Source organism: Lithobates pipiens, unplaced genomic scaffold (genome assembly GCF_037356315.1).
Source record: "Lithobates pipiens isolate NorthernLeopardFrog02 unplaced genomic scaffold, aLitPip1_a1.2 Scaffold_8, whole genome shotgun sequence".
NCBI lineage: Eukaryota > Metazoa > Chordata > Amphibia > Anura > Ranidae > Lithobates > Lithobates pipiens.
This window is the reverse complement of record NW_027507903.1, coordinates 39,728,742-39,742,292: the sequence shown is the minus strand read 5'-3', so window position 1 is coordinate 39,742,292 and position 13,551 is coordinate 39,728,742. Positions and strand designations below refer to the sequence as shown.

Below are 13,551 nucleotides of genomic sequence, written 5' to 3'. Positions count from 1 at the left end.
GTTTAAGAACCCCTGTCCTACGTTATTAAATAACTCACTGGATCAGCATTTCATTATGTATTTCTTAAATTGTAACTAGACATTAATTTGTTTCCTCTAGGAATGCAGTAATTTTTTAGGCTATTCGATCCTCTAGTCCGCTCTAGTCAGCGCTTACTGTAAAGAATATCTTTCCTGTGGGAGGATTAAACACTGCTAAATTTCACTGCTAAAACACTGCTAAACACTGCTTAAAGTTGGCAAAAAAAAATTACACATAATGCCTCTGAACCAATCACAGTTAAAGAAGTACTTTTTTCTCGGTTAGCCACCTGTTCAAAATAGCATCTATTGCTTTAGGAATGTCCAAAAATATACGATTTTTTACGTACTTAAATTTTTTTTCATTAAGTCTATTGGGAAACACATGAAATAAGTAATTCTTAGCCCTTGTACACACGGTCGGAGAATCCGTCGGAATGTGTCCTATCGGACCGCGTTGTCGGATAATCCGACTGTGTGTGGTATGCATTGGACTGATTCCGTCGGAATATCCGTCTGATCCAATTTTCCAACTTGTTGGAAATATTTCCCGACCAACTGGTTCGATCGGACATACTCCGATCATGTGTAGAGAATTTTGATCGGACCAAGTGCCACGCATGCTCAGATCAAATTCCTACATCAAAGCTATTGGCTACTAGCCTGAACGTATTCCCATCGTAACGAAATTACGTCATCACGTTCTGAGTGATCGGATTTTTCGACAACTTAGTCCAACCGTGTGTATGCAACAGTTTCGGACAAGATCCGACGGACAAAATCCGACGGACAAAATCCGACGGACAAAATCCGACAGATTTGGTAGTCGAAATCTCCGACCGTGTGTACAGGGGCTAACACATTTAATGATGTGATGCTAACTACCTCCTAAAGGTTTGGACACTGGCAAACAGAATAACCATTGAAATCAAGCCTCATATAACCCCACCTCTAACTACCATGCATTTGTTTTGAGATTCAAGCAGTATATAGGGACAATAAACACAGAAGAGGGTTTATATGTCTAGTGGACTTAAAGAAAAAGATTTTACGGTAAGATACAGTCAAAAATTTTCTTTTTTTATCCACTAAGCCACATACCACGAAAGAATTTAGTAATTTGGGGGTGGACAACAGCCACTGACAGATCTAAGATAGGACTAGGAACCATTTGCAACAACCAGATGGACTACTGCGCAATTCTGAACCAGAGGTGACATTCTGTACAAGACAAGGAAACAGTTAACAACACACAGAAAGTCACAAAGGATCAAACTGATATTCAGACCAGGAAGCAATTCACTTAAAAGTGGACTGACAGTGACTACTTCAAAGGGTACCAGCAGGAGCTGTGAGACAAGAAACCAGCGACAGCTGGCCTAAGGATGAAAAAAGGCCCAAGGCTTGAACTTCTGAGCCTAGGCAAAGGTTCCAAAAAGAGTAGTGATGTCTAGTCATGCAAGTAGTATGTGAGCTAAAGGGGGTAACCTTAGCACCTAAAAGCCAAGGAGGGCGGATACAAAGAGACCCAACCTGATGGGCGATCAGCCCCCCCCACTTGTAGAATTGGGGCACACTCTCATGCCAAAGGGCTTGCAAAATGCATTATTAGATCTCAGGCTACTGGTCAGATTGGGAGTTGATTCAGAGGTAGAGGGATGAGGCTCCTCTGACCCTTCTGCAGATCTCCAGTGCTCTGGTTGGAGCATACTGTAGCCACATGAGGCGTTGCCAATGACAGTGTCGCGAGCCATACCAAAGATCCCCTCAAAGGGAAGATGAATCATGTGTTTCTTAGACATCTCAGCATCTGATGTAAATAGCCAGAGTGTCTGATGCATTTGTACAGACATCTGCCCATGTAGGACACTAGTTCAGAGCTTGTAATAAACCATCACAGCTAAAGGTTTCAGATATCTGCTTGAACCACTCTGTAATGTAAAGTCCTAACCCAATGATGAAAGGATACTCTCTAAGGAGTTTAATACATTTCAACATGGTTTAACGGATCATAGATACAACCATCACAGGACATAGGGCCAACCCAGTTAACCTAAACAGGGATCCAAGGAGATCAGATTCCTATTAGAGAGGTTCCCCAAATCCAAGTATACCCTTGACCCTTTTAGTGGTAAATCTGTTAATGTGGATCACCGGGGTATCCACATTGAACACAGATAACCTTTTAAGAAATCCCTTCTCAAAGGAAAAATTCTCTGGTGCAGTCTCAGGTTGGGCCCAAGACCCCTAAGGATGTTTTTAGTCTGCATAGAGGTCCTCAAACTGCAGGCATAGAGGAAATGTATTTTCTGTTGTAGGAGTCTAAAAGACGCAAGGTCTGTAACAGCAGACTAATTATTCAAATGTTGGAGCCAACTAGAAGAGGGCTTCGACTCTAGTCTTAGCCCTTGTACACACGGTCGGACATTCCGACAACAAAGTCCGTCCGATTTTGTCCTACGGATTTTGTCCGAAATCCGATCGTATGTAACGTGATAGCGTTATTTCGTTATGACGGGACTACGTTCAGGCTAGTAACCAATAGCTTTGGTCTAGGAATTTGATCTGAGCATGCGTGGCACTTTGTCCAATTGGAATTCTCTACACACAATCGGACAAAGTCCGATCGGATCATGTTGTCGGAAAGTTTTATAGCCCAGCTCTAAAACTTTTTCCGTCAGATATTCCAACGGAAACAGTCCGATGGAGCCCACACACAGTTGGATTATCCGACAACACGGTCCGATCGAACATTTTCCATCGGAATGTCCGACCGTGTGTACAAGGGCTTAGACTTGCCATAGACGTACAGTTCTGGGGATGCTACCAGAATCCCTAAGGGTGGAAGAGCCAGTAGCTGGGTATAAACAGCTAGGATGTGTGTCTAGTAACATAAAAGTTCCATAACCAAATCACTAGGTGACACAATTAAAATCCTTAAAAAATAAGTCAGTTATCACATCTAAGCAGTGGCGTAACTAGAACCTTCAGGACCCTGATGCAAGAAACCATGAAGGGCCCCCCTGAACCCCATCCAGGGCCCTTTCCTCCGAGTCTGGCGGTGGAACTCCAGGGCGTGGTCACAGGTATGACCTTTGTGAGCCCTGTAGTTCCACCACTGGTATCAGTAGTTTTTTTTTATAATTTTTTTTTTATTTTTAGGTGCCCCATTGGGGGACTGTCCCTAGGCAGGATGGGGTCCCCGTCCCCAGAAGAGATGAGGCCTTTTTCTCCAGGGCAGATGAAGTTACTGCCCCCAGGTGAGAAGGGGTCCCAGTCCCCAGGGGAGGTGGGGGTCCCTGTCCCCACGTAAGAAGGGGTCCCTGTCCCCAGGGGGAGAGGGAGGGGGTATATAATGGTGTGTGGGGGATGGGGTCCTCTCACTCACCATGACCAAGCTGTAGGCCGCGCACTCATCCATGCTGGCCTGGGCTCCACCCAGTGTGCTGGATGGGCGATCAGCATATCGCCCAGAAAGACCTTTCATCATCTGTGTATGACGGGGGAGGAGGGGGGCTGGCAGACAAGCCTGCAGTGTCCTCCGGGGAGCTGGCTCTCATAGGGCTACACTGCATCTGTGTGCTTAAAGTTTGTTTACCCGGGAGAAGTATGCAGTGCAGTGTGGGCCGGACTCGGGGGGGGGGTGGGACTCTGGCTGGGGAGAACAGACATCGGACTGAGCGGCAATGCATGGAGCAGGATAGGGGTACTCTGAGGAGCCGGCTGAGGACACAGGTCATGCGGGGAATGCACAACTAAAGAGCAGCCAGTGCGATAGTCGAGCATGGAGCTCTGCTAGTCACCCTCCACCTCCAGCCACCCGTGTGCATGGTGCACTGGTACCCCTAGCTGCCTATGCTGCTGCTGGCCATATGTAGAGGGGGCTGCATGGACCCCCTGCATCACAGGGCCCGGTTGCGGTCGCGACTGCTGCACCCCCTATAGTTACGCCCCTGCATCTAAGGATTGGTAAACTAAGCTGCTATATAATAAATGCTTGTTTTGGGTTAAATACCACTTTAACTTTCTTTTAAGACATTTTATGTGCCAGCTTGTACTGAAATTAAATGCCTGTTTTTTACTCCAAGAGGAAAATCTAAAGGGTTTAGATCAGTGTTGAGACATTCTCAAGGCACCCTTTAAAATTATAGACAATCTCAAGGCACCCTTTAATGTTATGGACAGTCTTGAGGAACCCCATTCTAAAATGTAAAAACTATGCTAATAGTTCTACATAATACAGCAACATCCACACATAGGACACCCAATTTTAGAGATGATTTATTTTTCCAATGTTTCTCTTCTCCCTCAAATTCTCTACATCAGTCAGCTAATGCCACCCCAGTGTTGAGGGAGAGAGGCAGAGGAGGGTCAAATAAGAATGCCGTGGAGGCAACATACATCCTCCTTATTAACTGATGACGTCATTGGTTGTTAGGGTGCCAGTGTCTAGAAAGTTGTAATGGTGCATAAAGAAAACCCGTGGCTTTGTCCAACTAAAAGGCAAGCTGTTTTTTACTTCCTAAATTTTAAAGGAATACAACTATTGCATTTTTCTGTGACCCTAGAGATGTATATCCTTCCTCTCTGACTGTTCGTCATTACACTACACAAATTGATTGCTAATAATTCAAAATAGTAAAGGAATTTATGCAACCTTGTATGACCTACAAGGAAAGACACTACTTAAAATGCAGATTTTCAATGAGCCTAAAGTCCTGGATGGTCTAATAGCTATTTGGTGCCAAGCTCAATACCATATTTAGCTAGTCACATATAAAGGTTTTATGATTTATCCTGACATTTGCCTTAAAGGGAGCTGATCAACACATACATTGAGAGTAGATATTTGTGTCACCAAAAGTAAATTTTTGATGATATTGCTTTTCACAATACAAAATAGTAAATTGAGAAACAAGGTAAAGTAAATAATTATAAAACAACATTTAAGCTGCTCCCTGAACAATGCAAAGCTGGTCGGTAACCTAGTATACCAATAATGGCACTTCTTAAAGGAAATATTTTCAGAAAACACTGCTGGAGGTAGATGCAATGTATTGATTAGACTTTCCTGTGTTCTATCCATTTGAAATGTAGCACTGAGAAAATTCATGTAGCCATACTGCTAGTCTCATGTCCTATGTATTAACCACTTCAGCTCTGAAAGATTTACCCCCTTCATGAACAGGCCAATTTTTTTCAATACGGCACTGTGTTACTTTAACCGACATTCGTGCGGTCAAGCAACGGTGTACCCAAATAAAATTGATGTCCTTTTTTTCCCCACAAATAGAGATTTCTTTTGATGGTATTTAATCACCTCTGCGGATTTTAATGTTTACTCTCTGAACAAAAAAAGGCTGACAATTTTGAAAAAAAAAACATTTTTTTACTTTCTGCTATAAAAAAATCCAATAAAAAGAAAAATGGAAAAAAAAATTCTTCATAAATGTCGGCCAATATGTATTCTGCTACATATTTTTGGTAAAAAAATGTCAATAAGCATATATTGATTGGTTTGCGCAAAAGTTATAGCATCTACAAACTACGGGATATATTTATTTATTTTCATTTGCTTTTTTTACTAGTAATGTCGGTGATCAGCGTCTTATTGCGGGACTGCGTTATTTCAGCAGACACTCGGACACTAACTGACACTTTTGACACTTTTTGGGGACCAGTGAAACTAACAGAGTGATCAGTGCTAAACATTATGCACTGTCACTGTACTTATGACACTGACTGGGGGTGATCAAAGGGTTAAGTGTGCCTAGCCATATTTTACTATAGTGTGGGAGGTACTTTTACTAGGGGAAGACATGGATCCTTGTCACTGCTTTGCAGAGACACAGGATCCATGCCTTCCCTCCTGTCAGAACAGCGATCTGCCTTGTTTACATAGGCAGACCACCTTTCTGTGTCTCTGCAGGATTATCGGCGGGTGCTGGTGGACATGGGGTGTGCGGTACCCACTGATCAGCTCTTGCTTTGTATAAACGTTCATGCCTGCTTCCCGGAAGAGTCGGATCACGCATATATACATGATTCAGCACACAGCTGCAGCTCTGTAGCAGTAAAATTGCTAAAGGGGTGTGGTTAATTTCAATGAAGTAACTGGTGCACCAGAGTGGTTATTTAATAGCATAATCCAAAGAGCAACCGGATACCAAAACACAAGACCACCAGTGAGGTATCAGTGTATCAAAATGTAGAGTGGTTTAATAAATCAATGTGGTTGAGTTACTAAAGGCAAATAAACTGTTCACACTGCAAGGGAATTTTCCCCAGACCATAGTGAATGAGGTGTAGCTCTGCTGACTTCCATCATCCAAACTAAAAATGAAAAATTATTGAGACATGACTCAGAATGTGGCACCACAACCAAATGTAGATAAAGAAGAAAAAACAAATAATTATAATGGACTTTAAACTGATAGCCACCAGTAGACCTAAATGAAATCCAAATGTATTAAACATCATTATAAAAACCACTTAAAATAAAAAAACTGATTCAAGACAGGTGAATACATGATATATACATGTAATATTATCCCAAATAGGTAAATTAAATATAAGCACAGACTAACCTGTAGGTATGTGTATGCCCATAGATATGGTGAGTATGTAGATGGTTTTAGAGATGATCTTCCATATCAGGGCCCCAAAGGATATCACAGTACCAGGGGATCACATGTAATTTCCTGTGGGGCCCTGATGTTGAAGATCATCTCTAACACCAGCTACATACTTACCATACCTGTGGGCATGCCTACAGGTTATTCTGTGCTTATATAGGATTTACCTATTTGGGATAATATTACATGTATATATTACGTATTCATCTGTCTTGAATCAATTTTTTGATTTAAAGTGGTTTTTATAATGATGTTTAATACATTTGGATTTTTATTCAATTGAGTGCTCTCTCTTTCATTTGGGTCTACTGGTGGCTACCAATTTAATTATCATTCTTTGTTTTTTCTTCTTTATTCCATCATCCGAGCATGTGCAAGCAAAAATGTGGTATTTCTTACTTTCCTTGCAAATGAGTATTCTTTGCAAAGAATAGCCTATTTTCCTTTAGTGAATCAACCCCAATATCTCTTGTTGCATGCTAGACATGTGCACACTGAAATATTTTGTTTCGGAATTTATTTAGTTACTCCCAAAATTCGTTTTTATTTATTTTGTTTTGTTAAAAAATGCATTCGTCCAAAAATCCGAAATAATTAAGGTTGAATCTGTCATTGAGGCTTATGGTGTCTGTCGAATGTTTTAAGAAGATTCGATGGAGCAGGAAACGACGCTGCAACCGTACATTTCCGGTCGAATGTTTCACCTACAAGTTATAGTAGAATTCTAATGTTGTATGACACTAGTAATAATTATATTTATTAATTATTATTACTAGTCAACCAGCATTAGCATTCTTCTATAGCCTATGGGGGAGCATTTGACCATAAATATCTGCTTGCGGCGACTGCTTCGTCGAATCTTCATGTCAAATCTTTTCTCTCTATGTCGAATAATCTTGGACTAATACAGTTTGGTTAGGCACATTCAACCTTTTTTGCTATTGTCTCTCTATGTCGAATCTTTTTTCTCTATGTCAAATCTTTTCTCTCTATGTAGAATAATCTTGGACTAATAGAGCTAAGGTTAGGCACATTCGACCACAGGTTTGATGGACACAGATCGCTATTGTCAGCGCCATGTTGAATCTCCTATCTATAGCGAACAAAAATAAAGCATTTGTTTATGTCGGATCTTTTGGTTTTCAGATTCTGTGCGTTCATTATTGCTTGTTAAATACCCAAAATTCGGAAGAAAATGCATTGGGATGAAAACGAATGCACCTGTCTATTTCATGCTAGCTACAGTAACTGCAAGGCCAAACCATATGGGAAAGTAGAATAAAGAATAGCCTATTTTCCTTTAGTGAATCAACCCCAATATCTCATGTTTCATGCTAGCTAACTGCAAGGCCAAACCATATGGGAAAGTAGACTTTCTTTTTGAAAATAGAACATTGACTACCTGTGTATGGCAGCCACACATGTAAAACAAAGAACTGGGTTGACTCAATAAGTCTCTCGACACATAGGAATTGGGTAGCTACATGGCAGATGAGGTTCAGTATTGAGAAATGTAAAGTTATGCACTTGGGTATCAAAAAATACATATGCAAAATAAACATTAATAGGGGCTTCCCTGGGAAAATCAGTGATAGATAAGGATCTGGGGGTGCTTGTAGCTTGTATCACAGAGTTAGCAATAGCATGCAATGCAAACCCATGGATAACAAAGCTAGCAAAAGACTGTTATGCATTAAAGGTCATACATTCCAGATATATACTGTAGCAATAATTCTACCCCTTTACAAAACACTGGTTCATCGTCATCTTTGTTTTGGTCATCAATCCAGAACTGGATGGAACTGTGGGGTTGATTTACAAAAACAGGAGAGCATGAAATCTGGTGCAGCTCTTCATAGAAACCTTCATAGAAACCAATCAGCTTCCAGTTTTTTTTTTTTTGTCAAAGCTTGATTGAACAAGCTGACATTAGCAGCTGATTGGCTACCATCCACAGATGCACCAGCTTTTGCACTCTCCAGTTTTAGTAAATGAACCCCTGTGTCTTTTTTTTTCAACTTTTTAAATTATAAATTAGAAACATAAGAAGAGCGTGAGAAGAGTTAAAAAAAATAAAAATAATCAGGTAGGATTAGCAGGAGGTATTTTTCAGATAGTTCAAAAATAATATATTCGGCATGCACATTGCAGAAGAAAATATATATATTTGGCATTTACAAGAAAATTCTGCTACTCTCCAGCTTGTGAATTCAAAGTAATACAAGAATAAGTAAGAAAAACCCAACAACATAATCACATATTTACTCTCAATTTCCTTCCAAAACACAAAATACAAGTCATCACACACATTACATGGTTCAGAAGAAGCTCCTTCATCTCATAGGTAATTCTTTATCATTTTTTAGCATGGTATCAGATTTTTATATATGTCATTGACAAGCTTTCAGTCAAACTTCTGACCTGAATGTCCATTTAACAAAATTTTACTTTGTAATTTTGACATTCCTGAATCAGTAGACACCACCACTTTTCAATAAATGTAACCTTAAACTGTATTTTAGAATAATCAAGAAAGGATTAATCATGGGTGAGTTAACCTTACCTTTTACATTGAGTTTGACTGTATCGTGGCTGTCTTCGATCCCATGCATTATTTCACAGCGGTAGACTCCTGAATCACTGGACAACAGGTTCACAATTTCCAGACTGACATCAGAAGGGATGAGAGAATAGTTTGGTAAAGAAATACGTCCTTTGTAGGCTTCATTGACACGGATTTGGCCATCAGTGGCCACCAGTAAGACTGTTTCGTGTCCTTTGTTGTGTCTGCTCCACTTGACCCTAGGGGATAATGGTGCTGTTGAGGGGGCCACGGTCAAATGTTCCACATCATTGATGAAGTAACAGGGGATGGTGACTGAGTGTCCAAGCAGAACATTTAGAGGAGCCTCTTTAGGAATACTCACACTCAGTGTGTTAGCATGATCTGAAAATACATGAAAGACAAAAAACATAAATTTTTTGGGTAAAATAAATATTCTGAGAGTTATTTTTATTTTAATTTGCACACATGTATTTTTTGAATGCTTAAAGCAAAGCTCCATGCAAAAGGGGTAGCTTCGCTTGTCCGCACCCTCTCCCCTCTACTGCCCCATTTGCAACTTTTTGGGGGGGGGGGGGGGGCAGGTACCTGGTTTTGACAGGTACCCACTCTCACTTGCGGGTAAGATCGCCGGCCCCTCCTCTTCCCCTTCGCTGCCTTCTGGGACACACACAGGTCCCAGAATACAGTAGGACCATTCAGAAAGCACAGCACAACTCGCACATGCGCAGTAGGGAACTGGCTGCAACGTTAGTTAAGATGCTTGCGCCTGCACCCAAAACTGATTAAAGAATCAGCTCAGATGCCAACATCGCTGCATCCCTGTACAGGTATCCTTATATTAAAAGTAAGCAGCTTCAGTATTTGTAGCTGCTGACTTTCAATTTTTTTGAGGGGAGACTGGAGCTCCTCTTTAAGCCTACATTTATGGATAGACTTATGATTAGAGTTTAAAGTGGTAGGGCCATGTAGGAACTTATTTGGCATTTCTAGTCTGCTGTTAAATCTTTTTTTTTTTTTTTCCCAATATGATTTTTATTAGAGTTTAACAGAATACAAACATTTGTAGATCAGTCGGTATTGGACGCAGTCCAGTATAGATCGAAGTACATAAGTAACCACACAGACTTTCAAAATACAGGCGATATACAGCAGTAGAAATGTTATCTTGTTACTAAATTGTCTGAAGGGACATTGGAGCTCCCCACCTGGACACCCCTCACGGGATCAAGGTTGTGACCAGGAGGCAAGTCCACCCCTCTAATGATGAACAGAATACCATTCGGTTAATACAATAGAGTTAACTAAAGGAGAAAGATCATAATACGTATGCGTGACAACATAACTATAATGCAAAAGATAGTAGATCTGACGACTCTGTGTTTGGATATCTGCAGCCAGATTTTTGATGCTGCTTTTACGGTAAAGGAAGTAAATTATTATTGTTGACCCATGTTGACCATGGGAGCCATACCTAGGAGGTGTATTGTCGGGTACCCTGGCAACGTGCAATTGTCTGTTCGTAGGTAAAGTGTAGGTGGGCCAGTCTCACCACCTCTCCCAGCATGGGTGGTGATGGATTTTTCCACAGTCGAGCAATACATAGTCTGGCAGAGAGTAAGACATGTAGTATAACATGTCTGACTTGTTTAGGATACAGATCTAGGTCTAGGGAGAGGATTGCTAGACTGGGCTGTTGTATTATTGGTACATGGGCTATGTCAGATATTAGGTGGAAAATTGACTCCCAAAAGGGTGCCAGCCTGGGGCAGCTCCAAAATGTGTGGAGCATGTTCCCTTTGTTGTCACATTGTCTCCAGCATTGATCGCTTTGAGATTTATAAAATTTTGATACCCTTGTAGGAGTCAAGTACCATCGCTGTGTTATCTTAATGGATAGTTCCCAAAGATTGGAGCATTTGGTAACTTTAAAGGTGGAATTATATGCTTTAGCCCATTGTTCCGAAGTGTACGCATGGCCTAGTTCTGATTCCCATGTAAGCAGAGAGTTATTTTTGGTAAATACGCTTTTCTGCTGGAGTATATTATAAAAAAGGGAAATACCTTTACTGGTATTTGATTGGGTTTTGAAAAATTTCCAAGCAGGGTGGGGTATTTCGCAAGTCCATTTTGGGGTTGCGAGTAGGTAGTGTCTCGCTCGGAGATAGAGGTAGAGGTCAGTGTCAGGAATGTGATATTCCTCTTGTAGATCTTGGAAGGTTTTAAGTTTGTTATTGGTCAAGAGATCATTAACCCCCCTGACGGTCTTCCCGAGTCTGGCTCGGGGTGGAATTTTTGTACCATTAGCGGTAACCCCCGAGCCAGACTCGGGACTGCATCGCTGGATCCAGGAGGAGGTTTACTTACCTTCTCCCTCGGATCCAGCGTTGTCTCCCCGCTGTACGAGCGAGCCGTGCCTCGCTCAATCTATCACGGAGCCGATCTCCATGCCCTGCGAGCGTTGCGACGCACGGGGACGGAGATGGGCGCCAAATTCAAAAAGTGAAACAGACAGTATACATACAGTATAATGTAATCTTACAGATTACATTGCTGTATGTAAATATTTCACATCCCCTTTGTCCCTAGTGGTCTGCCCAGTGCTCTGCATGCAGTTTTATATAATAAAAACTGTTCTTTATGCCTGGAAACTGGAGATTGTCCATAGCGACCAAACTGTCATTTTACATCAAAAATTGTTTTAGACCAGCTAGAAAACAGTGATACTAAATTGTAATCACTCGCAGAATTGAGCGATAGTGATTTGTGGGGAGATCCGTCATCAAATACTGAAAAGTAATGACAGTGACAATTCTGCAACTCAGCAAATTTCAGTGTTTTTGATTTGATTACATTATTGAATAATTTTTATTATTGTTATATTATTATTTGGTACAATTATTTATAGTTATTTATTATATTATAATTTATGATTTCATTTTTCAAACTTTATCATACCCGGGATGTCTGCTAGACTCTGGTTTGGACAGATTTAAGAGAGTTATTCCTAAGAATTACAGGACTACAATATAAAACGCCAAATTTTCATGCAAAATAATGGTACCGCTTTTAGCACCTAAAATCCGAAATAATCGTACCGCCAGGGAGGTTAATATATAGGATGCCATTCTGCTGCCATTGGTTAAAAGAGATTAGGTCTATCTTGTAATGCATTACTAGCAAGGGGGTTTGTATGACGGTTTTAGTAGGGTAGGATTGACTGAGACGTACAAATTTTTTCCAAACTTGGGCTGTAGCAACCATTGTTGGGGGAATATGTGTATACAGCGGGGGAGATCTAGGGTTAGAGAGGAGCAATGCGGAGAGATTTTTCCCCGGGATAAGAGAGGCTTCAATTTGTCCCCACACCGTGAGTGGAGAGGATGAGAACCAATCCTTAGTTTGGGTCAATACTGATGCCATATAATAGTCCTGGAAGTCTACATATCCGGCACCCCCTGCCCTACGGTGTTTAATCAATTTTGTGTGCACGCTTCTGCTCTTTTTACCCTGCCACATGTAGGAGGAGAGTAAAGACTGTAGGGATCTGAAGTATTTGGCAAGGATAACAATAGGGAGTGTCCGGAACAAGTATAGAATTTGGGGGAGATGCATCATTTTGAAGGCCGCTAGGCGACCCATCCATGACAGCTCAAAAGACGCTGTTAAATCTTGACTTACCTTATTTTCCTCAAAGGTATTTAAAGTAGATCTATATGCAAAACCTTTTTTATTTTATTTTTTATTTGGATAAAGCAAGAAAGGTTTAACCTCTGTCAGATTTTTTTCCATCATCTGTGTCCCATTGCAGAGATTTCCCTTCACTTCCTGTCCCATAGCAAAAAAGGAAGTGGGAGGAAATTCCTGAAAATGAAGGGAATTCCTTTGGCCCCCCAGGTCACCAGAACTAGTATCACCATTGGAAGATTTCCCCTCTATTACTTTTCTGGGGACAACCCAAAATTTGGGATTTTCTTTTCTTTTACTTTCACTTTCAATGATAACTGTAAACAGGACAAATAGAGAGTATGACTCTCCTTAACAGGCACACAGACAGCAATATAAACTGACAGGTATTCTAATCCCTTTTGATATACTTTAAATCAGAGGCGCTCAAGCTGTGGCCCTCCAGCTGTTGTGGAACTACAAGTTCCATCATGCCTTTGGGAGTCATACTTGTAACTGTCAGCCTTAAAATGCCTCATAGGACTTATAGTTCTGCAATAGCTGGAGGGCCACAGGTTGACACCCATGCTTTAACCCCCCTGGCGGTATTCCCGAGTCTGGCTCGGGGTGAAAATGCAGTACCATTAGCGGTAACCCCGAGCCAGA

At 41.1% G+C, this 13,551-nt stretch overlaps 1 protein-coding gene across 3 annotated transcripts in view; it reads right to left on the bottom strand.

Annotated features, from left to right (window-relative positions):
* Positions 1-13,551, bottom strand: part of ACAN (aggrecan) — a 152,141-nt gene that overhangs the window by 74,685 nt on the left and 63,905 nt on the right. For all 3 annotated transcript variants that reach the window (XM_077472599.1, XM_077472598.1, XM_077472600.1), the window contains exon 3: positions 9,220-9,603. In XM_077472599.1, the coding sequence (XP_077328725.1) occupies positions 9,220-9,603 (384 nt within the window). The remainder of the gene's footprint in view (positions 1-9,219; positions 9,604-13,551) is intronic.